This window comes from Chiloscyllium plagiosum, unplaced genomic scaffold (genome assembly GCF_037043375.1).
Source record: "Chiloscyllium plagiosum isolate Xiang-an unplaced genomic scaffold, Cpla_swu_hap1 HiC_scaffold_16, whole genome shotgun sequence".
In the NCBI taxonomy this organism is placed as follows: Eukaryota; Metazoa; Chordata; class Chondrichthyes; order Orectolobiformes; family Hemiscylliidae; genus Chiloscyllium; species Chiloscyllium plagiosum.
Genome location: NW_028270154.1, coordinates 21,330,005 through 21,355,721, shown reverse-complemented (window position 1 = coordinate 21,355,721; position 25,717 = coordinate 21,330,005). Strand labels below are relative to the sequence as shown.

Genomic DNA, 25,717 nt, shown 5'->3' with positions numbered 1-25,717 from the left:
TGCTTAGGCCACTTTTGAAATATTTAATGCAATTCTGGTCTTCCTATCAGAAGGATGTTGTGAACCTTGAAAGAGTTCAGAAAATATTTGCAAGGATGTTGCCAGGTTTGGAGGATTTGAGCTATAGGAAAAGGTTGAATTGGCTGGAGCTGTTTTTCCTGGAGCGTCAGAGGCTGAGGAGGGTGACCTTATTGGGGTTTATGAAATCATGAGGGGCATGGATATGATAAATAGACAAAGTCTTTTCCCTGGGGTGGGGGAGTCCAGAACTAGAGGGCATATGTCTAGGGTGAGGGGAAAGATCTGAAAGAGACCTAAGGGGCAACGTTTTCACGCAGAGGATGGTACGTGTATGGAATGAGCTGCCAGGTGGAGGCTGGTACAATTACAACATTTAAAAGGCATCTGGATGGTATATGAATAGGAAGGGTTTGGAGGGATATGGGCTGGGTGCTAGCAAGTGGGACTAGATTGGGTTGGGATGTCTGGTCAGCATGGACGGGTTGGACCGATGAGTCTGTTTCCATGTTGTACATCTCTATGACTCCACAGGTGGATTTTAAGCAGATTTCAAAGAACATGAGGTAGAGAGGCAGAGTGCCGTGAGGTAACTATTCAAATGCTTGGGGCTGAGGCAGCTAAAGATGTACTCACCAAATTTAAATAACAAATTAAATTTAAAATTGGCAATGCTAAAAGTGCCAGAATTAAAGGAGCTCAAGATACCTCAGAGTGTTGAGAGATTGGTTGTAAGGAGGGGAGGCATGGATTTGGGGGAAAAAAGAAGTGGAAATTCTAAAATTGAAATAGTTTGGCTGGGAACCCATGTAGGTGCTGAGTATAGCAGTGATAGAGTAACATTACTTTGTGTGAGTCGAGTCATGGGCAGCAGAGTCTTAGATTAAGTCAACTCCTTGAAAAACTTTGAAATTCTGAGACTACACTTTCAAAGGCAGCATGATCGGTTGTTGGATGCGGATTCATTATAGTTCTGTCAGGTTTTCTGACCCTATAGTTTCTTTCCAAATTAATTTTCTATTTTTCTCCAAGTATGAAGTCCAATCTGTTCGGTACATTGAAAACGCTACCTAAAAACAGATCATCCAATTGCTGTTTAGCTATTTGAGTGCTTGCTGTACACGCATTACCTGTTTTTTCATACAGCACAATGTGAATTTGTTAAACACTTTAAAGCACATAGGGGCTTCATGAAGTTATGAAAGGTGTGACATCAATGCAATTCTTCATTTCTTTTCGCAGTACTAATACATGGAAAAATTAGTTCAGTATAAACACATAGCTAACACAATTCGAGTTTGGTTCAAATAGTTACAGCTCTGACCAAATTAATTAGACTAAGTAAGTGTTCTTGTGAGTGATTGAGGGCATCAGCTAAAGCCTTTTTAAAAACAAAGTTGCAAGTCAGTGTTCTAAATTTAATTATTGTTGTTTTTCCCTGGAGCAAAAAAGTTTCACCCTAATTTGAACATCCACATTTTAAAATCTGATGGCTGGATTGTAAAAGCAGAGAGTGAATTGTTTACATTAGACTGTACCTAATGTGGGGAAAAGCTGATAAGTTATGCAGATAAGATGTGTGTACAGATGCGAGAGGTTGAAATTTGAAAGTTTTCCAAGTGACTGTCAATGTTAGCTCAATTGTTAATATTGAGATTAATAAGTTTTTGTTAATCAAAGATATAAAGGGCTACAGAGTTAGATCACAGATCAGTGACAATTTCATTGGAATGAGCTCAAGTAGCCTAACCCAATTCCCAGATTCCTACACATTTTTAAATACAATCTGCATTGATATATATCTATTTTATCCTGAATTAAATCAAAATATTTCTGTCGATATATTGCTTTATCATTTGCTGTGGTGCCTTCATACAAAAGATTGTTTTTGGGGTGTACTATTTGTTTCATGCTATAAAATACGAGATGAATTGCTGCTGATTTTGGATTATATTTCATTGAGAGGTAGATGTAAAGTTATCATAGTCCCGTTGGACCATGGGGTTGCTCTCATTAGAGAGAGAAAGATAAATGAGGTGATTTAACCTGAGGGTCACCACGCCTTAGGCAGGAGAGGACTGAGAGGACTGTTCTTTATGGTAACCTAAGCTGGTGTGGGAATTGAACTCCTATGATATAGGGCCAGAATTAGGCCATTCAGCTGTTCTGTGTTTTGATCATGGCTAATGTATTTCTCAAATCCATTCTCCTGCTTTCTCTCTGTAACCTTTGATCCCCTTATGAATCAAGTCCTACCTATCTATTCTTAGCTTGGCATGTACAGCGCTCTGCAGCAATGAGTTGCACAGATTAACCACCCTCTGGCTGAACCAATTCCTCCTTATCTCCGTTCTATTACATTGCTCCTTAACTCTGAGGCTTTACCCTTGAGTTCTCGACTCTCCAGCTGCGACAATATGTATCTTTAGAAGGATTTGTTCTGTCTTATTTCTCTTCGAGAGAGGTGTTGTAAACCTGGTGCTGAGGTGTCTGCTCCATGGAAAGCAGAGTCAATAGTTTTGTCTTTTATTTAAATTAGACAAAAGAAGCATGAGTGGGTGGAATCAGGTTCACATAGACCCAGGGTTTAGTTTTGCATACAGTTGTTGTAGTTGGGACCTTGGGATTTGAAGCTGCTGGATGCAGCTCTCTGCTGCTTAAAAAAAGCTGGATTTACCTCTGTCTGCTGATGTGTTCATTCTTTCCATTTTACCTTCCTCTTGGTCTGGAGAAGATCGCATTTAAGAGAAATCTCTTTTGCTGAATTTGCCCTTGCCAAGGGTGTGTATATGGGATGCTGCAATATTGGAACAGTTGATGAATAGTAGTTAAAATATGTATTATTTTATTAAGTGTTTTGATACAATTAAAAGTTGCCAATTCTTCTATTTTTGGTTGCATTTTATCTGTGTTGTAATAACAAAGTGTTTTGCTTAAATCCTACTAGTTTGACCAGTCAAATTGCTTAGAACACAGCACTTTATATTTGACTTTAAATAAGGTGAAATTAGGATCTAGGCAATTTGAAATGTTTTGAGGGGAATTGGTCCAGTCCATAACACTACACTTTGAAACATCACCTCCACATCCACTCTATTCAGACCACTCAGTATTCTATAAATTTCAATGGGATCCTTCTAAACTCCAAATACAGACACAAGAGTCCTCGACTGCTCCTCATATGCCAAGCACTTCATTCCTGGGATCATTCTTGTAAATTTTCACTGGACCCCTCCAAGACAGCAACATCCTTCCTTAGTTACAGGGCCCAAAAGTGTTCACAATATTCCAAATACAATGGCCAGAGCCTTATATAGCCTCAGGAGTAGATTTCTGCTCTTGTAGTCTAGCCCTCTTGAAATGAATGCAAACAGTGCATTTGCCTTCCTAATTGCCAATTGAACCTGCATGTTAACCTTAGGAAAATCCTGAACTAGGACTCCCAAATCCCTTTATACTTTGGATTCACAAAGCCTTTCCCCATTTAGAAAATAGTCCACACCACTATTCTTGCTCCCAAAGTGCAAAGACTTACGCTTTCCCATATTATATTCCATCTGCACTTCTTTGCCCTAGCTTTTCCAAGTCTCTGTGTTCTCCCTGCTTCCTCAACACTACCTGTCCATCCATCTCTCTTGGTGTCCTCTGCAAACTTTGTAATAATGCCTTTCATTCCTTCATCCCCATTGTTTATTATTGAGGTCCCAACACAGACTCCTGCAGACCTCCAGTAGTCACTAGTTGCCTTCATGAAAAATACTCCTTTATTCTTACCCTCTCTCCATGCCAGTATCTTACCCCGAACACCATTGACTCCTATTTAAGTAGCCTTCTGAGTGGGACTTTGGGGAGATAATGAGCAGGTTAAACAAAGAATTCCATTAGATTCGTCAGGTATGGCTTCTCCTTGATGAAGCTGTGCTAACTCAGCCCTATTTTACCATTCATTTCCAGGCACTGTGAAATCTCATCGGTCATAATGGACTCTAACTCATTCTGTTGGCATCTATTTGCACCACAAACCAGCCATATATTTTCAGGAATTCCTCCTGAATGCCTATTTTCAAATGATACAGGCACTGAATAAGTGTTGCAATTAACAAAAACTATCAGCAGGGAGAGCTGTTGAGCTACATGAAGTAAGTGTTCTCCACACTGTCACTCATCAGGCATCTGGGAGCATTGCGTCTTTGAAATGCAAACGATCTTGAATGCACCTAATTTTGAAATCTACAAGTCCTCATTCACAGATCTGTAATGTGCATGCTCAGTCCAGTTTATTTGCATTTTAAAAAAAAATTGTCAATGCCTTTATTTTTACACCAACCCCCACCTAATCCTCCTCCTGAGTTTAATATCGCTATGGTGATGTCAATACTAAGAGGATTTGAGAAGCCACTGAATACCATAGATGAGGAGCTTGCAATGTCTGTTAAATGGTGTACGGAAAGAGCTACTTCAGCTGACCACTGTATACATTGAATACGTTCATCAGCTCTTGGCTGCTGTTCAGCACAAATTGCCCAGGCAAATGCAATATCAGATGGTTATCACAAAGTAGTATCTTCATACAAAAATATTTTTAATAATTCCTCTATCATGTATATTTGTAAACAGAAAAAGAACATTGACTTTCAGCATGTGGGATCTGAGTTATATGGAAAAGAAAGAGAAACATTGGTTTTTCGACCTGGGAAAGAAGTGAGGACTGTTCCACAAACCATTTTGTAGAAGTTTATAAAAATGTTGAAGGTGCTCAAACAGCCAAGATATTAATCTAAGGTACAGAAGTAAAACCAGGGACATGAGGCAGAACCAGTAAAAAGGTAATTTGTAAACTGACAAAAGGAAATTATTCTTTACACAAAATGCTTATCTGTATTGGAATAAGCTTCCAATAAAGTATTGGAGGCAACAACCCAGAAACGAGAAGCAAATGTGTGTTGTGATCTGTATGAATGGATTATTTAGCTGGAATGAAGAATTGAAAAGGGCTGAGTACACTTGCTGATTTGCAATTATTTTATGAAAGTTGGACCCAATTCTGTTCAGTTCACTCAGGAGGCACTGTTAATAAATTCTCGCAACGAGTCATTCAACAGCCTGTTTATTGAATTTTTTTAAAATTCAATCATGGGACATGGGTATCACTGGTTGGCCGACATTTATTGTATATCCCTGGTTGCCCTTGAGAAGATGGTGGTGAGCTGCCTTCTCGGACTGCTACAGTCCATGTGCTGTAGGTAAATTCTCAATGCCCTTACGGAGGGAATTCCAGGATTTTGATCCAGTAACAGTGAAGAAATTGCAAGTCAGGATGGTGAGTGGGCTTGGAGGGGAACTTGCAGGGAGTGATGTTCCCATGTATTTGCTGCTCTTGTCCTTCCAGATGGAAGTGGTCGTGGGTTTGGAAGGTGCTGACTAAAGATCTTTGGCGAATCTCTGCAGTGCATCTTGTAGATAGTACACACTGTTGCTACTGAATGTTGGTGATGCAAGGCGTGGCTGTTTGTGGATGTGGTGAAAATCTAGTGGGCTGCTTTGTCCTGGAGGATGTCAAGCTTCTTTAGTATGGTTGGAGTTGGACCCATCCAGGTAAGGGGGAATATTAAATTACACTCTTGACTTGTGACTTGTAGGTGGTGGACAGGATTTTGGGAGTCAGAATGTGAGTTACTGGCCACAGTATTCCTAGCATCTGACCGACTCTTGTAGCCACTATATTCAAATGGTGAGTCCAATTGAGTTTCTGGTCACTGATAACACCCAAGATGCTGATAGTGGGGAATTTAGTGATATGACATGAACCAGCAAAGAGTTTGCCCAATACTGGAATCGTATTGATTCCAGTTTTTCTAGGGCTCCTCAATGCCATACTTGGTCAAATATGCCCATAATATCAAGGCAGTCATTCTCACCTTGCCTCTGTAGTTAGTTTTTCCATGTTTGAACCAAGGCTTTAATGAGGTCTGGAGCTGAGTAGCCCTGGTGGAACCCAAACTGGGCTTCACCGAGCAGGTGCTGATTGCCTGATAGCAGTGTTGATGACACCTTCCATAACTTTTAACTGATGATCAAAAATGGACTGATGGGGTGGTAATTGCCGGTGTTGGATTTGTCCACAGGACACACTTGAGCAATTTTCTCCATTGTTGGGTGGGTAGCACTGTTGTAACTATACTGGAAGAGCTTGGCTGGGGAAGCAGAAATTTCAAGGCCTTAGTAATATTGCAAAGACCAGTGTCTCTAACTGATTTTTAATATCCTATGGAATGAATTGAATTGGCTGAAGACTGGCATCTGTGATGCTGGGGACCACTGGAGGGAGCTGAGATGGGTCATCCACTTCCGGCTCAAGATTGTTGGAAATACTTCAACCTTATCTTCACACTTATATTGTGAATGAATTAAAAAAAACATAAGGGTGTTGCTAGCTTGGCCATCATTTATTGCCCATTCCCCAACTGTCCTCTAAAAGTCAACCACATTGCTGTGAGTTTGGAGTCACATTGTAGGCCAGAACAAGTAAGGATGGCAGTTTCCTTACCTAAAGGACATTAGTGAACCAGATGGGTTTTTCCAACAATTAACAATGGATTCACAGTTTTCATTAGACACTTAATTTGCGATTTTTATTGAATTGAAGTTCCACCATCTGACATGGCGTGATTTGAACCCAGGTCCCCAGAACTTTACCTAGATCTCTGGGTTAACAATCCAGCAGTAGTACCACTAGGCCATTGGCTCCCCATGATGTGTCTGGCTCCTCCATCCTTTAGGATGGGGATATTTGTGGAGTCTCCTTCTCCAAGGAGTTGTTCAATTGTCCATCACCATTCACGATTGGATATGGCAGGATTGCAGAACCTAGATGTCTTGTGGGATCACTTTGGTCTGTCTGTTTCTCTCTTTTTTTGCATGCGAGTAGACCTGTTCGGTTACTTCAGGCTGACCCCTCATTTTTAGGTATGTCTGTGCTGCTCCTGGCATGCCCCACTGAACTGTGATCTTTCACTGAACAGTATTCCATCCACTGGCACCATCAAAATCCAATTCATCAAATGTAGGGTTAAATTTCTTAAAACATTGTAACTGTCACAGATTGAGAAATTCTGTCAGTCTGAGACAATTCATAAGTATGAAGGAAAAGCTGCAATTGATAGAAATTGAGAGGTTTAACATCAAGGAATTTGCAAGTGATGGAAATTTGATATACAAGCAGAATATTTCTAGCAGCTGTATTGGAATCCAGGAAGGGCAATATTCTCAATCAGAAATTAAAGATCTGTATATCCAACATTTTCTGTTTAAACTTCACTCTAAATATTTTGTAGTCAGACACATGGGTACAAAATTGCATGCTGTACCAGCTACAGAATCATTGCAGCTGCCAGGGAGATTTCAATGTTATCATATGAGTATTGTTGTTAACCTGAAGCATTAAGTTCAGTTTCTTCCCTCAAAGATGCTGGTAAACCTGTTGAGTATTTCCACCATTTTCTGTTTTTTTCTCTCTCCAAACATTAGCTCATTGATTATTGCCCAAGTTTAAACATTTGAACTTTTATTAAATACAATCGAGTTTCGCTCTGAACATGCACACAATTCCTGTCCTTAAGATGCAAGACTAATGACTTGGATAACATGACTTGGATTTGCTAACTGTTAGCACTGGCCTGGTATTGGTATGTTTGATGTTGTAAATTCCTTGCTGTTACACCTCTCAATTTCCTTTAGTCACATTTCAGAAACTCTGCACAATTAAACCCTGCTTTATTAATATCTCCTTCACCCAAGATTCCATTAACATAGTACAAAACAAACACATCATAATTTCCTAAGAAGTACCGCATTCTTGTACCACAGTCCCAACTTTCACATGTTCATTACTGTGCAGTGTTTTCATTGTGCTCTTGTCCCTACCTGCTTTCACAGTAAGCAACATGTAGAGGTTTTCTTACACACTATATTTTTACATCACAAGTATTGCAGAAGAAAGATCATACATATCATGTAGTCATAACATAAATACAGATGACATTGATGTGCTGTTCTTAAACATTCCCCATGAGTTTTTAACTGATTCCTGTTCAACAGTTCCATCTCAGCAATGTAAATGTTTTAAACATTTATTCTTTCATGGAGATATGGATGATTTCTCCCTCCTTTCTATTTTGTGTATTTAATGTTTTCTTCAACTGCCTTATTTTGAGGTTGAGTGCTCTGATATGATTGCTGATGTTCTTTATGGGGGCTTTGGGGGTGACCTGAGATCACCAAAGTGAGACTCTGCCCTCTAACCTTCCCTCTATTGCATTGGGATGTTTCAAAACTGTTAATTGACACATCCCTCACACAATTCAGTTCAGATCATAAAACTGATTAGAGTAAATGAAAGACATTCTTGCATTTGTGTAGCACTTTAACACTTTACTGGAAGAAAAACCTCAATGCTTTTCATGATATATTCCTCTTGAGCCACTGTCATGCAAACAAATGCTGTTCTGTTTCGCAAACAACAATAAGACAAATGCTTAGCCAATGTACATTTTTCCAAAGGAGACTGCTACTCTCCTTCCAGTTGCGCAATGGAAAGTTTAATGATGACTACAGACATGCATTCAGTATTGCAAAAGTGTCCACCTTTGACAATTAACTCAAGTCCTAGTATGATATTCAATCTATGGCTGCATGTGTTATAACTCTAACAGACAAACAGGGTAGTATGATACTCCTCAGTACCTTCAGTTGTCATTTTAGTTATGCATCTCTCACTGTTACTTCCTTGTGTGTTTATAAATTCAAACAGATACCTCAGGATAAAACTTGTGACTCTAAGTGCTCTGCTCCAGAACGTTTGGGACCAAGCCACTTCTAGATTTGGGAATTTCCTGGATAATGCAATGATGTTAAAATGACTAGATGTCAATATTTACCTGAAACACAAATTACTGTCAAAAAAGAAAGCAATATTGTGGGGAGGGAGTAGCACAGTGGTAATACCTACAAACAAGTAGTCCAGAGCTTCAGACTAATGATCAAGGCATGAGTTCAAATCCCACCAGCATATATGGTCAAATTTGAATTTGATAAAATGTGGTATTTATAAAAGTGAGTCTAATGGAGAATGTTTGACCATTGTCAGTCGTGTTTTTTTTAAAAAAAAGCCCTCTACTTCCCTAAAGGACATTAGTGAAGCAAACTCGTATCCTTACCTAGGCAAAAGTGAGGACTGCAGATGCTGGAAATCAGAGTCTAGATTAGAGTGGTGCTGGAAAAGCACAGCAGGTCGGGCAGCATCCGAGGAGCAGGAAAATCGACATTTCGGGTCCGAAACATCGATTTTCCTGCTCCTCGGACACTGCCTGACCTGCTGAGCTTTTCCAGCACCACTCTTATCCTTACCTGTCTGCCTTACATGTGACTCCAGATCCACAGCAATGTGCTTGATTCTAAACTACTTTGTGAAATGGCCTAGATAACCATTCAGGTCAAGGGCAACTCGGAATGCGCAACAAATTCTGGCCTTTTCAGTGACGCCTACATCCCATACAAAAATGAAAAAGTAGTAATAGTGATTTTACTTCTCCAAGTACCAATTCTCTTTCTTTATTATACCTTCTTGATTTGTTGCAGGTCCCAAAACATTAAATGGCAATTTGGTGAATTGTTCAGGTCTACTCACTCAAAAGAAAACTCGTCTTGGCAACTAGTGTTTCTGAACAATAGACTTGGACAGGTTCCAATGTAATTAGCTTTTTATATGAATGCAGTCATCTGGAAGTTATGTAGTACTAATAATCATGTTGAATCAACCCAATAAAAATATCCATTTGTGTAGCAAAAATATTGATATGGTAGAACATTGTGCAAATGTTATTTTAAATGAAAGGGAAGTGGTGAGTAACTAGCACTAGTATGTACTGTAATTTATCTACGGTCACCTTATCAGTCACTGTATCAGATTAAACTCATTGTTGCAAACTCTGAGCACGAGTCTCATGGTAAGAGTTTGATCTCTCTGCATTATAATAGTAAAGATTCATTCAAGCAGGGAACAAGTTTACACTTGTAATGGCAGTAACACAGATCCATTTCACGGTCTGCATCAGAGCACCTGATTCAATTATAAGTTGCAGAAGTTAGGATAAAATCCCTTGGGCTTTCAGTTCCCAGCTTTAAAATCAAATTCAAGAATTTGATACATACTCCATCTCAGTCACTGATATAACCAACATTAATGTTTTCTTCTCTTAAGTAAATGTGTCCTCAGGTTTGCAATGTAGAACTGAAAATTATCAGAAAGAAACAAAGTTGATTGATGTGAATGACCAATTACTTTCTTGTCAAATTTGACTTGTTCACAAAGTAATTATCAATAATGATATCTAAAGCGGAAACATATAAGTGTGACCTCATGCCCAATATTTAACACCACCTCTCTTCTGACCCCAAATCTAAACATTTGCTGCTAAATTCATACTAATTTGTTAGGTTTCAGTTGGATCAGCTGTCGCAGAATTGCACTTGGCTTAGTTCAAGGCAACATAATCAAAGTATTGTAAAGAAATGGATTTTATCCAATTTTTACATAGACTGAGCACTGTGGGGTGAAAACTTATTAATGCCTGATTAAGGTCATAATCAGAATAAAAATACGCAACTTGGTCCTTCAGACCTGCTACATCATTATCATGGGTAACCTGATTTGTTTGATTTTTTTTGTGGGAAATGGACAATATTTATTCGGCCAGCATTTATTGGTCATCCCTAGAAACATTTGGAAGGTAGTGATGAGCTTCCTTATTGAACTGCTGTAGTCATGGGGGTGGAAGGGCACCCACAGGGCTGTTGGGAGTCTGTTTCAGAATTTTGCTCAGTGACAGTAAAGGAAAGGTAATACAGTTCTAAGTCAGGATGTTGTGTGACTTGAAGAGGATATTGCAGACAGGTAGAGCTCCCCCACATCTGGTTCATTTGTCCTTGTAGATGGTAGAGGCCATGGGTTTGGAAGGTGGTCTAAAAGGAACATTGGTGAGTTACTATGGGGCATCTTTCAGATGAGACTTATTGCTGCCGCTGTGTCAATGGTAAGGTGTAATTTGTGATTCAAGCAGCTTGCTTTTGTTGTGGAGGGTGTGGATTTTCTTGGTTGTTGTTGAAGCCTTATCCATCCAGGCAAATGAAGAGTATTCCATCAGAATCCTGACTGGTGTCTTGTAGGTGATGTATAGACATTGGGGAGATGCTAATTGAGTTCTTCACCACAAAATTCCTAGCCTCTGATCTGCTCTTTTGGGCACGGTACTTATATGGCTGGTTAAGCTCAGTTTCTTGTTAATGCTAATTCCAGGATGCTGATAGTGGTGATTTAGGTAATGAATTGGATATTATGGGGAAATGGTTAGATTCTTTCATTAGCTAGCACATGTGAGGCAGGAACGTTACTTGACAATTTTCAGGTCAAGCGTAGATGCTGTCCAGGAAATGGTTATGGACTGGTTTGGTATCTGGGAGGAGTCATGAACAGTCCTGAACATTATGCAATTATCAGTGAAATGCCCATTTCTGAAGTTATAATGGAGGGAAGGTCATTGACAATGTAGCTGAAGATAGAAGGAGCCTACTGAGATGATTGTCATCCACCAACCCCAACCATCTTCATTTTGGGTGTGATTCCAATCAGCATGGAGTGTTTTCACTGATTCCTACTGACTGAACATGCCAGGGGCACTAGCAAATGTACAGTCAAGTGCTGTCTTGATATCAGTGCGTCACTCTCACCTCACCTCGAGAGTTCAATGTTTTTGTCCATGTTTGGACCAAGGCTGTAATGATCAAGACACAGATGGCACTGGCAAAACCCAGACTAGAGTCAGAGAGATGCAGAGCACGGAAACAGACCCTTCAGTCCAACTTGTCTACAGTGACCAGCTATCCCAACCCAATCTAGTCCCACCTGCCAGCACCCGGCCCATATTCCTCCAAACCCTTCATATTTGTATACCAATCCAGATGCCTTTTAAATGTTGCAATTGTACTAGCCTTCACCACTTCCTCTGGCAGCTCATTCCATACACGTACCACCTTCTGTGTGAAAACGTTGCCCCTTAGGACCGTTTTATATCTTTCCCCTCTCACCCTAAACCTATGCCCTCTAGTTCTGGCCTTCCTCAATCCAGGGAAAATACTTTGTCTATTTACGCTATCCATGCCCCTCGTGATTTTATAAACCTCCATAAGGTCACCCCTCAGCCTCCGACACTCCAGGGAAAACAGCGCCAGCCTATTCAACCACTCCCTATAACTCAAATCCTCCAACCCGAGCAACATCCTTGTAAATCTTTTCTGAACCCTTTCAAGTTTCACAACATCCTTCTGATAGGAAGGAGACCAGAATTGCATGCAATATTCCAACAGTGGCCTAACCAATGTCCTGTACAGCCACAACATGACCTCCAACTCCTGTACTCAATCCTCTGATCAATAAAGGAAAGCGTACCAAACACCTTCTTCACTATCCTATCTACCGGAGATTCCACTTTCAAGGAGCTATGAACCTGCATTCCAAGGTCTCTTTGTTCAGCAACACTCCCTCGGACCTTACCATTAAGTGTATAAGTCCTGCTAAGATTTGCTTTCCCAAAATGCAGCACTTCGCATTTATACAAATTAAACTCCATCTACCACTTCTCAGCCCATTGGCCCATCTGATCAAGATCCCATTATAATCTGAGGTAGCCTTCTTCGCTGTCCACTACACCTCCAATTTTGGCATCATCTGCAATCTTACTAACAATACCTCCTATGCTCACATCCAAATCATTTATATAAATGATGACAAGAAGTGCACCCAGCACCAATCCTTGTGGCACTCCACTGGTCACGTGCCTCCAGTCTGAAAAACAACTCTCCATCGCCACCCTCTACCTTCTACCTTTGAGGCAGCTCTGTACCACATGACTAGTTCTCTCTGTATTCCATGAGATCTAACCTTGTTAACCATGGGGAACCTTGTCAAATGCCTTACTGAAGTCAACATAAATCACGTCTACCGCTCTGCCCTCATCAATCCTCTTTGTTACTCTTTCAAAAAACTCAATCAAATTCGTGAGACATGATTTCCCACGCACAAAGCCATGTTGACTATCCCTAATCAGTCCTTGCCTTTCCAAATACATGTACACCCTGTCCCCCAGGATTCCCTCCAATAACTTGCCCACCACCGAGGTCAGGCTCACTGGTCTATAGTTCCCTGGCTTGTCCTTAGCACGTTTCTTAAATAGTGGCACCACATTAGCCAACCTCCAGTCTTCCAGCTCCTCACCTGTGACTATCAATGATATAAATATTTCAGCAAGTGGCCCAGCAATCACGTCCCTAGCTTCCCACAGATTTCTAGGGTACACCTGATCCTGGGGATTTATCCACTCTTATGCGTTTCAATATCAGTGACCAGTTATTCCCTTGCTCGTGCCACTTAATAGCACTGTCAATGATCTCTTCTATTATTTTGCTGAAGATCAAGACAGAAAGGGCAGAATTGGCAGTTGAATTTGTCCTGCTTTTTATGGACTGGCTTCCCGTGGGTACGTTTTCAAATTGCTAGATAGATGTCAGTACTGTAACTGTAGTGAAACAATTTAACTGGGAATGCAGCAGATTTTGTGCACAGGTCTTCAGTACTATTGCTGGAATGTTGGCCGGCCCATAATTTTTGCCCGTAGCCAATGCCACAAGGTCATAGAGGACTACAGCACAGAAAAGGCCTTTTGGCCCATCAAATCTGTACCAGTCCAAAACAATAACTTAAACAATTCTAATCCCATTTTCCAGCACTCAGGCCATACACTTGTATGCCTGTGGATGTGAAGTGAATTAAATTGATTGAAGACTGGTTTCTGTAATGCTGAGGCTCTCAGGTGGACGCTCAGGGGGATCATCCTCAACACTGCTGGCTAAAGGTGGATACAAATAATTCAGCCTTGACTCTTGTACTAATGTGCTGGGATGCCCCACTGTTGAAAATGGGAATATCTGTCAAGTCTCCTCCTCCTGTGAAAAACTGAACAAACTGCAGATGCTGTAAATCAGAAATGAAAACAGAAGTTAATGGAAAAGCCTCAGCAGGTGTGGCAGCATCTGTGAAGAGAAATCAAAATTGACGTTTCAGGTTCAGTTCTGAGCAAGGGTCACCGGACCCTAAATGTTAACTCTGATTTCTCTTCATTGATGCTGCCAGACCTGTTGAGCTTTTCCAGCAACTTCTGCTCCTGCTCCTGTTCATTGCTTAATTTTCACCACCATTCAGGACTGCGTATGGCAGGACTGTGGAGCTTAGATCTGATACATTGGTCATGGAATCGCTTAGCCCTTTCTATTGCATACTCCTTTCATTGTTTGATTTGCAAGAGTCCTGTGTTGTAGCTTCACTAGGTTGACACCTTATCTTTAGATATGCTGGTGCTGCTCCTGACATGTTCTCCTGCGCTTTTGAGCTGGGGTTGATCTCCCAATTTGATGGTAATGATAGAGTATGTGAATATATTGGACCATGAGGTTATGGTCTAATGGCCAATTTTCAGTTGCTACAAGTATTTGAAGTAAGCATTGTGGTATTGAGTCACACGAGGAGCGTATTCTCAATATGATGAACAGCTTGGCCAGGCACATGTGGCCTTTACTATTGCCTGTCCTCCAAGAGCTTTGACTCCCTTGTATATCAAACATTTGTCTAACCCAGCCCGGCATTAATGGCCCTGCCTCCTCTGCTCTCTATGGGAGATAATTCCAAAGACTGACAATTCTCCGATAAGAACTTCCCCTTTAACATCTCTCACATGAAATGAGCAGAAGTTGAAATATTAGGTTGGAACACATTTCATGTGCCTGATGCAGTCACTGAAGCCTTTTACATTCATAAACATAAAGCTTAATATTTACTTGAGGTTCCCTTTGTGAAATTAGATAACGGGTAAATGGAAGAGGAGCAGGGATGACTCTTCTCAGTGGCTGTTATTCTTAAACAAACTAATTAAAAATAATGTTATAAAGCCAAAGTCTTTGTAGTTCCACAATACTCTCTAGATCTGCCTTCCAGTCACTATTAAACGATGCATGCCACCTGTGATGATGTGAGAGGCACCAAGAGCTCACTCAAATAATATTAACGAGGCCGATAATATAATTTTAGACAGAGGTTAGGTCTTCACAATCCATAGTGGAGGGTGTTTCAGACCCTCCAGCTTCAAAACTCCAACAATGGGAAGTGATTACAGATTTCCAAAGCATTCATCTACATTTTGTTCACAACGGTTACACATTCCTCATAGTATCTCTGTCAAACATTCCTGATTTTTTTATATTCTGCAGCTCTCTCCTTTATTCAGAGTACCAATTTGGATTAGACCCAATTTCTACTTCAAATTGTTACAAAGTTTCTTTTGTATCAAGCACTGTACTTACTTTTTATGGTGAAAGAAAAGATCACCATTACACTGACATTTTTAAAAGCTTTAGTCAGGGCAAAAATATATGGGAACAATCCGCTTCCTTTAAGTGACCAGACTGAAATGTTATAAGAAAGTAATTATTCATCAACCACAAAAGTCTCAGTCTTCAATAACCGTTAATGCTGTGATCAGACTGCATATCCATCATTTTACATATTAACATAAGTACACACAACCCATAAAAGCTCCCTCTCTGTGACACTCTCTTATTTTAAAGTCCCAATCCTCACAGGAATATTCTGTCATAACATAACAGGACAGCATGGTAACTAGGGTGGCATGGTGGCTCAGTGGTTAGCACTGCAGCTCACAGCACTAGGGACCCGGGTTCGATCCCAGCCTCGGACGACTGTTTGTGTGGAGTTTGCACATTCTCCTTGTGTTTGCATGGGTTTCCTCCCACAGTCGAAAGATGTGCAGTTTAGCTGAATCAGCCATGCTAAATTATCCATACTGCTCAGGGATATGTTGGTTAGATGCATTAGTCAGGAGTAAATATAAAGTAATAGGGTAGGGGAATGGATCTGGGTGGGTTACTCTTCGGAGGATCAGTGTGGACTTGTTGGGCCAAACAGCCTGTTTCTACACTACAAACAAAAAGAAAGCACAGAAAGAGAAATTAAAGCAATGAAACTCATTCTCTCAGCACTTTGGGTGCACTATTTTGCTTTTATCACCAGCAGATAAACAAGTCACCCAATTTTCTTGTATGAAAAAATTGTAAAGCTCAGAGATGAAAGGTGTTAAATCCTACTATCTTAAATCCATTCACTTAACCCAACCATTCAATCTTCAAAAAAAGGTTTCCATAAAGTTTTCCTCTTCCACCAACATAAACAGAACAAAACTCCCTACCAATGATCTACCATTGTTGACCAACTGGTCTCCTTATCATGGTCCTGATAAAGTAGAAATAACGTGCTCCACAAGACTTTCACACATCTTTAGCTTTACATATTCTCACAGTCTCCATCCTTTTTCAAACCAGGTCTTTATACAACTACTTTCTGAAGTCCATTCTTTGAGACGAGAACAGTTTTCGCTGGCTTTCTATTCCACAAATTTTCCTCCAAATTTCAAATCAAACTTGGGGTATGCCTGGTATTTATTTGCATTGCAAAACTGTGTTGCTATAGAAATAGGAAGACGTTCTCGGTACCGCACAGCACATGTCTAATTTCTCCAAAGCATCTCTGCCTCATAAGGGGTTGAAGCCAACAGGTTGGGAAGTGTTTAATATATGATCTAGAAAGTATCACAACTGTATGGGGTTGGAAAGATGGACCTGCTTCTATTTTCTATATGTTCACCACCACCAGAATCAGTCTAACCTCAACAACATTGATCACTGCCTACGTTGCTGGACACAATTTCCAACCCCTCCCTGCTACCTAACTTTGGATACAGCATATACTATCTACAGAATGAACTCTGCCAATTTACCAAGGTGCCAACATCTCAGCACCCTTACAGCCTTTATTTTCCTTGTTCTTCATGGTAGTAATGTTGAGGGAACACAATTACCTTCCAGCCAACACCATTCTGAGCTCAGACATATATTGTTTGTTCTTTGTCACTGGACCAATATCTAACAATTCTCTGCTTAACACCATTTTGGAGCATTTTCATCACAAGGATTGCAGAGGTTCAAGAAGTCAGCCCAACACCATCTTCTCAGGCCATCCTGGGGACTGATAATGAATACTAGAGATTCCCACATCCACTTGTCTCCAAACCTGATGTTTATTTACAAGACTCTGATTGCATTACTAGTGGCTATCTGAAAGAGAAAGGAGGGAAGCCACAGCGTGCAGATTGCATGCTTGGTGTAGATCAGTTTGTCAGCCAGGATCTATTTGCTGTCAGCAAGAGATCACATTTTAGTTTCAAAACTGGCACTTATGCATTTGTTCGATCTGAGAAAAATTGCACAGGTTTGAAAGTGTGTAGTACTCTCCCACATCCCCATAACCGATTCGCTCCCAGAATTTTTCAGACATACCTAACATCAAACATAGCTGTGACACAAACAGTGGAAAGTACAATGGATGACATAACTTCCATCATCTGAGTATCATTAGAATGCAGTGAGAAATATAACCTTTCATCCCAGCTGGGATTGAAAAGCTATAAAAGGGGACAGAGGAAATTAGATAAAGAAATCCCACGCAAAATTTCTACAAAATTAAAATTAAATACGATTAATCTTTATATTTTCACCCTGTGTAATTGTCCCCTATCAACCTATCTGATTAATGCAATTTAAAATTATCATTTATTTTAATATCAAAAATGCCTACGATCCATTTTCCAAGTGCTAATTTTACTTTAATGACCTTGGATGGTCATTTCTGAGCTTCTTCCAAAGCAATGGAGATAATAATCTCATGGGATTCCCAACCATTCAGAATGAAATGGTCAGTCCAAATCAGTCAGGTAAAGTTAATATATTTAGTGTAACCTTTCTTTGATGGAACATTACCAAAAATAGTGCAAATGAAAAGTGACCAAAATTAAACATTGTAAAGCCAAAGCCAAAGACTACATTTCTTCTAAAACATTGTCATCGACGTCACTCCCAGCCCGTCTCCTGTGATCACAACTGTATCATACCCTTTTTGATAACAATCCAACACAACATCACAAGCTTAGTCTATCTGGATAGATCTTTATAACTTGCTTTTAGCTGACTAGTATTTAATGCATGTCTTCCAGACTGAATCTTATAAAGAGGATTATTTTACTGTCTGGGCTTTGTCCTGCTACATACAGATAGACCATCTGACTGGATTAGTATGTGCTCTCCAATATATTTAGCTGAACTCACTAAGAATTGGCATATTCTGATTGAAAGGGCACTATTTGAGAGGCAGTGTGGGTGGGAGAGTTCCTTTACGATAATATTCCGTGCATAATTGGAAAAAAAATCAGGTTGTTTCTCTTCCAAGCTGCCTACAAAGGTAGAAATGCTTCAGATTATTAAGTATTTTTTAACTGTAGTATGGGCAAAATCTCACATTGATAACATCACCACAGATGGAATATTACACACAGTGTTCACAGGACAACGGTTATTGGGAAGTATTTGCCATTTCACATCTTCAATCTAATTTCAGATTTCAGTCTCACTGTAAACTTTCAACAAAGCTTCCTGGAAAAAGGCCAGTCTTCCCACTTTCTGTGTGCGTTCCCTGGAACCAGCCATCCTGGTGTTTCCTGTGCACCAATACAATGTCACCTTGCTCCAGGCCAAGCTCAGCATCACCTTGAGCTGGATACGAAAGGACTGCCCGGCATCTGTGGGCACAAGAAGCATCCATATTATTCACTGAATTGTATATGTGTGAGTTTAAACAGTGTTTAACACATGGGTATGGTGTTAATGGACATGGTCTTAAACATGGTATAGCTGTGAATGGGAGAGAAAGGAAGGGGTGTTGTGAAGGGGAGATAGGTAGAGTCTCCTTTCTTCACTCCTTGCCATCCTCACTCCCTTCCGATTGTCCTCACTCCCACACATCCTCAGACCCTGCCTCGCTTTCCTCACACCCCTTCCCCACTGGCCTTACTTCTTCCTGTTCTGTCCTCACTCACCCCCAGCCCCCTGCTGAACTCTGTTCAACACTGCATTTTTTTTCTGCCTACGCGCAGTTCCTTTACGCAGAAAGCCATTGGAATTCTACGTAATGACGAGGCATTTCTGATTGCATGCATCTGCAAATGATGCTTAGTATCAGAAAACACTCTCAGGTTTCAACCTTAACCTGTTTAGATACAGAGTGTGAGTTTAATCAGTGCATTGTGCTTATGAGTGTATTGTTAATGAACATTACCTTTGTTATAATGAGGACAGGACATGTATATATATATATTATGTACTATATACATTATAGAAATGAGCCAATTGGCTCAATAAAAAAACCCATGTTGGCCTTTGTATTCCTTACAAGCCCCTTCCCATATTCTTCATCTAAATTTAGCATTGCAGCCCAGATGCTTGTCGGCCCTCCTCTTAAATGTAACCATCATATGCTCTTCCAAACTATTTTTGCCAGTGAATTCAAGAATTCTTTGAGGGAACAAGCAGGATAGATGAAGGGGAAGCAGTGAATGTAATATATTTGAATTTTCAGAAGGTATTTGATAAGGTACCATGCATTAGGCTACTGAATAAGGTAAGGGTCCATTGTGTTGGCAATAGTAGCATTGGTCAAGGATTGACTAACTAACACAAGGCAGAGAGTTGGGATTAGGGGGCATTTTAGGGATGGAAACTGTGATTAGTGGAGTACCACAGGGATCAGTGCTGGGTCTACAATTACTTACAACATGTATCACTGATTTGAATGAGGAAAGTGAATGTGCTCCTGCCAAGTTTGCAAATGACAAAAAACAGGTGGGAAGGCAAGTGGTAAGAATGTCACAAAAGTCCATGTGGGGATAGAGACTGGTTAAGTGAGTGGGAAAGACTTGACAGATAGAATGTAATATGGGGAAATGTGAGATTATGTGCTTTGGCAGAAAAGATAGAGGTTCTGAATATTATTTAAATGGAGGAAGACTGCAGAAAGCTATAGAACAGAGGGATTAGGGAATATTCATACATGAATTACAAAAAACTAGCATCCAAGATCAACAGGTATTAAGGAAAGTAAATGTGGCCCCTTTATTTCAAATATTTTAATGGATAAACAAACAGGAAATATTGGTATTCAGTATCAAACATAAATCACAGAAGGTAATTATGGATAAGCAACAAACATGCCTGATGAAAGAATTTTAAAAATGCAGATTCTATAAGCAAAACAGCATATTAGCCTTTATTTCAAGGGTTTGAGTACAGAAGTAAGGAGGTCTTGCTGCAATTATATACAGCTTTGGTGAGATTACACCTGGACTACTGGGTAACATTTTGATCCCTGGCGCCTTTTTTTATTTCACCAACTGAATTTCAAGCTCCCTATATAGATTGAGCTGAATTTAAGACTCCAGGTAATTGGTTCGGAATAATTAGTACACAGACAAATTATGCCATTGAAAACATTGGCAACAATAAAATAAAAATACAAAGATACAAAAAGGGAAGAAGGTGAAGGAAAGTGATACTTTATAAAAGGAGAGTTGGGAATATATTCAAGAGTGAAATAGTTTCCTAGTGTCTTAGCATAATAGTTCATTTTAATCACTTTTGGACACTTACTGTTTGCTCCAAATACATTATGTACATATAAAACCTTGGCTCACTATTGGGTGGGTTTGTTATCTGTGTTTGTCCATGAGCTGCTGTCAAGTTCATGTCAAGTATCGATTGTGTAATCGCTCAAGAGACACTTGTTTTAGTTTTTGGTTCTGCAATACATATCTGTTGAGCTACAGTGCTGCCCTGAATCCTCGTTTATTACTGAGTCTAAATACTTATTTATTTTACAGTCGTGGAGGATGAACTACTGCTGAGACTTAAAGAGACACTTGCAGTCTCCAACATTAACCCTTTCAGAACTATTACCTTATACCACAGTAGTTATGGGGAATGATGGCTTTCTTATATAAGAATGAGGTCAATAGTCCATGTTGTGGAGGAGTCAGTGTTGGACAGGGGTGGACAAAGTTAAAAATCAAACACCACCAGGTTATAGTCCAACAGGTTTATTTGGAAGCACTACCCTTCAGAGCGCTGCTCCTTCATCAGGTGGAAGCATTCCAAAAGCTAGTGCTTCCAAATAAACCTGTTGGACAATAACCTGGTGCTGTGTGACTTTTAACTTTGTAAATAGTCCAAACGTTTTCTTTTATCTGCACTTTGTGATCTCTGTGACACCATACAATAAGGAAAGTAGTTCCATGATGCTATGTTTCTGGTGGGAAGCTTCAACTTCTGACAGTGTAAATTAAACAGTCTGTGTGTACAGCCCATGAGTTTTTTATCTAACTGATTTTTAAAAGTCTGAATAGCATTGATTTCAGCACAGGATATCTCAATGTGGCATTGTCAATGGGTGAGGCACCTGACTGGTAAAAACCATTCATGAAATAATCCTTTAGAAGTGCTTTCATGATATATAAAATGCTCATGGGAGGTTCTATTTTGATTTGTTTGTTCACAGGACATGGGTGTTGTTGGTGAGGTCAACATTTATTGTCCATTACTGGAGCTTTTTAATTACTACAAAGGATGGTAGAGAAGGGCATAACTGATGGCCTTGAGATAAGATCGGCATCTTTCTGTCACTTACAGATAAATTATAAGATCACACGAAGGGACCAAAGATAAAGAGTTTGCCACTTTGCCTCTCAAACTTGTTCCAGTATTTGATTAGAGCAACATCTAATTGAACTCAGTTCCATTTACCCATCTTGATCCCATTTCTTTTGCTAGCCTTACCTAATAAATAATCCATCTACCCCGGGAGTTAAAGCTCCAATAATCCCTGCATATCTACAGCCTCTTTGGGAGGGAATTCCATATGTCTACAACATTTGTGCAATGAACATGATTCATGTTACACCTCTTCTTTAATAGCAGCCATTACTAGAAGGGTTGTTACCTATTGAAGCACATTGAACGATTTTGCAAGGTCTTCGGACATCCTTCAGAAACAGGACTATGCAGCGGTGATGGAGGGATGCAGCGATAACATGAATCCCAGGAGCCTGTTTTTCTGTGGGTTGTCTGGACCTCCTCTTCACTCCCTATTGGGCATGACCCAGCTCTATTGTGGGAGATAACAGGGACAGGAGGACTACTGGTTTCCTGTAAAACTGATTGTGCAGTGACTTGTTCTGGCTTGAATGAGATTGGAGTTGGGCTGCACACTGAGGTGAGCTGGAACTTAGGCCTTGTAGAAGATGCAACACAGTGAGGTGGAAACGTTCCAAGACTGGGCTGGGTCTGAAAAAGGAACATTAAAGTTAGTTTACCGTGAAATATCCTCACTCGCCCTTAGCTGTCAAAGAAAGGTTGTCCTTGACATAGTGGAGTGGAAGAGACTTTGGAACAGTCATGCATCATTTTGTAAAACAAAGTTCAAGACAAGGTTTGAAATTTGTCAAATGCTTTCTGATAAATATTTTACTTCTTTGCTGCACAGTTTCACCCCTTTTAACACCAATGACAGATTAATTCACAAACAAATCAACTAACTGGAGACTTGTGTAACCTAAAGGAATTGGCTCAAAGGTATCAGTAGAGTCAATGGGATGAGATGCCTATTAGATCCCTTAAATAATGTGCGTTGTTATCAAAACTAAAAATGAGAGTGAGACAGTGCTTCATGGAATTGTCACAGAATTTTCACTTAATGTCCAAATTACACCAGCATCTTTTTCCTTCTCCCTTGTGTATTTCTCATTCAGGTCTCCTGTGTCCAATGCTTCCTCCTCTTGTAATTATCTACAGCTTGAAATGCTGTTCATACATTTCCTTCTCCCCTTGTACAGCCATGGACTTTGTGAATATCCCATTCTTCTTTCACTTGTATTACATTTGGACATGATAACCTAAGCTCACATTCACTGTTTTGATTATCTCACCAAAGATACAGACACCAACATTATCAGCAAGGACAACATTGTCAAGCTAACGGACCTATGCCTTACCAGCCACTTCATTTTCAATAAGAAAACCCACAGACAAACTAATGGAACATTGGTTCTCCGATATCACGGTTCTTAGCAGAGGCAGTAATGCAGAGACTCGAACAAACAGCTCTGCCAAGCATCCAACCCAAACTTTGGGTCCACTACGTGGATGAAACCCTTGTCATCACTAAACAAAACAAATTAGAGAAACCTTCAAGTCTATCAATAATATCCTTACTGGCATAGAATTCACTAAAGAGGAGGAAAACAATAACAAACTGCCATTCCTGGAGATCACACTAGAGCCAATCGGGAACTTCAAATCAGCGTTTACAGGAAAACATACAGACCAAATACTGAACTACAGAAGCAATTATACTAACACCCACAAATGAAGCTACATTAGAACATTATTTCGACGAGCCACCACACACTGCAGCAAAGAGGAACTACGAAAAACAGAGGAAAAACACTATACAGTGTATCCAAAAAGAACGGGTACCTAATGAATACAGTCTGCTGATTTCTCAGCAACAAACCCAAACAAGCAGACAAAACATGTCCAGAAACCCTAACCACTCTCCCCCACATCAAAGACATCTCAAAAATGACTGCCAGACCACTCAGACCCCTTGGCACCATGGTGGCCCACAAACCCACCGACACACTAAAACTGCAGCTAATGAACTTGAAAGACCCCATACAGAGAACAAGCAAAACTAATGTCATTTACAAAATACATGACAAGAACTGTAACAAACACTACATTGGAACATCAGGCAGAAAACTAGCCACCAGGATACATGAACATCAACTAGCCACAAAAAGATACGATCCACTCTCACTAGTATCTTTACATACAGCTGAGGAAGGACACTACTTCGACTGGGACAACACATTCATCCTAGGACAAGTCAAACAGAGACATGCACGAGAATTCCTAGAAGCATGGCATTCCAACTAGAACTCTATTAAAAAACACATCAACTTGGACCCCTGAGAAAAAGAACAGGAAATGATGTCACCACAGGAAATAACATCACCAACCCTAGGAAATCTAAACACAAACAGAAAGCGGGTCACTGACACCAATGTTTCATCGGAGGCTCACTGATGATGTTACCTAGTATGGTGACGAAATGTCTGAAAATGAACCTTCCATCTCAGCGAGCAAACCTACATCCAGAACCTCAACCTGAGCTACAAATCTTCTCAAAACTCTATAACTTTTCCTTCATCACATCTATTTCATTACATTATCTTTCAAAACAGGATTTAAATTCCAATTCCTTGTCTTTAAAAAGGCTACTCTAAATTTGCACTTTGTTGCCCATCTCCTCCTTGAAACATAGCTGAGTTAATTCCCTGTTTCTCATGTCTCTATATTTTGAGTAGATGAATAAGACCCACCTTGTGCACACGACTTCTGTCCTCAGCCTTGCAGTGCGATGGTGTAGGATCTGACATTGGTACACATCCCTGGTCCACAGTTGTACAATTTGAAGCTTCATCATCTTGCATTGCTGATGGTTTTCTGTTGTGACATATTATAGGAGCAGTGTTGGCAATGGGCCTGTTGGACAGGTTAGATCTGCCTGCTCCAAGAAGTCCGTTGCAATGGGCAGCATGGATAGTGACTGGGTGCAGAAACTGATGAGATGCAAAAGGTTGGGCTTGAATGACAACAGCTGGAACACATCGGCTACTTGTGCTTTGAGACTGTACTGGGGGAACTGCAACTATAGGTCGATGTACATTTACTAAAAAAGCAAAGAAACATATTGATTGTGTTAGCTTTAAATTTTCTGCCCAAATGACTGTGCAATCAAATTTATTATTCCAAACAAGTTTATTTGCACTGAAGGAAGTAAAGGAAGAACTTGCATTTATATAATACCTTTCATGGCCTCAGAATATCCTACAAGGAAGAATCATAGAAGTGTAGTCAATGTGGTAATATAGGAAATAAAGCAAACAATTTTCATACAGCAATGCCCTACCAAATAACAAACAGATAATTGGCTTTAATGATGGTAGTTTATGAATAAATATTGGCCCAAAACACTAAGTGAACACCTTGATCTTGTTCAGTTAGTACCAGTCATCTGAGATAGAATAGGTCTTAGTCTCAAACAGTTCCCATATCAAATGGTCGCCCTAAATTGGAAAACTGAATCTTTGAAAGTGGCTACATTTGACCGGGGTCCAGCTCCTAATTTCTTCACATTATGAGCTTCATCACCAATACCACTCCTTTAAACTAGCCCCCTCTCATCTCTCTTTGTTTGCTTCCTGTCAACAAATTCTCTATCCATGTCAGTACCCTACCTCCAATCCTGTGCAGAGGATTGTGCATGCCCAGCTCAGATTTGTTGCTACGTTGAGTGGGATTGAAATAGCATTGGGAGGCTTGTTAGTTACCATGCATAGATCATGTGCAAGACAACACAGCAAGCTGAAAGAATGCTAGGAAATTGAATGGAATGATTTTCCAGGCTTATATTCAGCCTATTCTCTGGTCAGACCATTCTTTACATGCTTAGACAAACAGCAAAGTACAGAAACTGGTACTCTAAGAGAGAAGAGCCTGAGAGAGTAGATTAGATTAC

The 25,717-nt window shown here is 40.1% G+C and overlaps 1 protein-coding gene across 3 annotated transcripts in view; it reads right to left on the bottom strand.

Annotated features, from left to right (window-relative positions):
• Positions 1-9,370: 9,370 nt before the first annotated feature.
• LOC122556519 (E3 ubiquitin-protein ligase SH3RF1-like) overlaps positions 9,371-25,717 on the bottom strand; it is a 75,051-nt gene continuing 58,704 nt past the window's right edge. For 2 of the 3 annotated variants that reach the window (XM_087995205.1, XM_087995203.1), the window contains 4 exons: positions 25,006-25,026; positions 24,519-24,868; positions 22,076-22,419; positions 9,371-18,827 (listed from right to left, as the gene is read on the bottom strand). In XM_087995205.1, coding sequence (XP_087851331.1) covers positions 18,656-18,827; positions 22,076-22,419; positions 24,519-24,868; positions 25,006-25,026 — 887 coding nt within the window. In that variant the 3' untranslated portion in view covers positions 9,371-18,655. The remainder of the gene's footprint in view (positions 18,828-22,075; positions 22,420-24,518; positions 24,869-25,005; positions 25,027-25,717) is intronic. The other variant, XM_087995204.1, reaches the window with a different exon arrangement.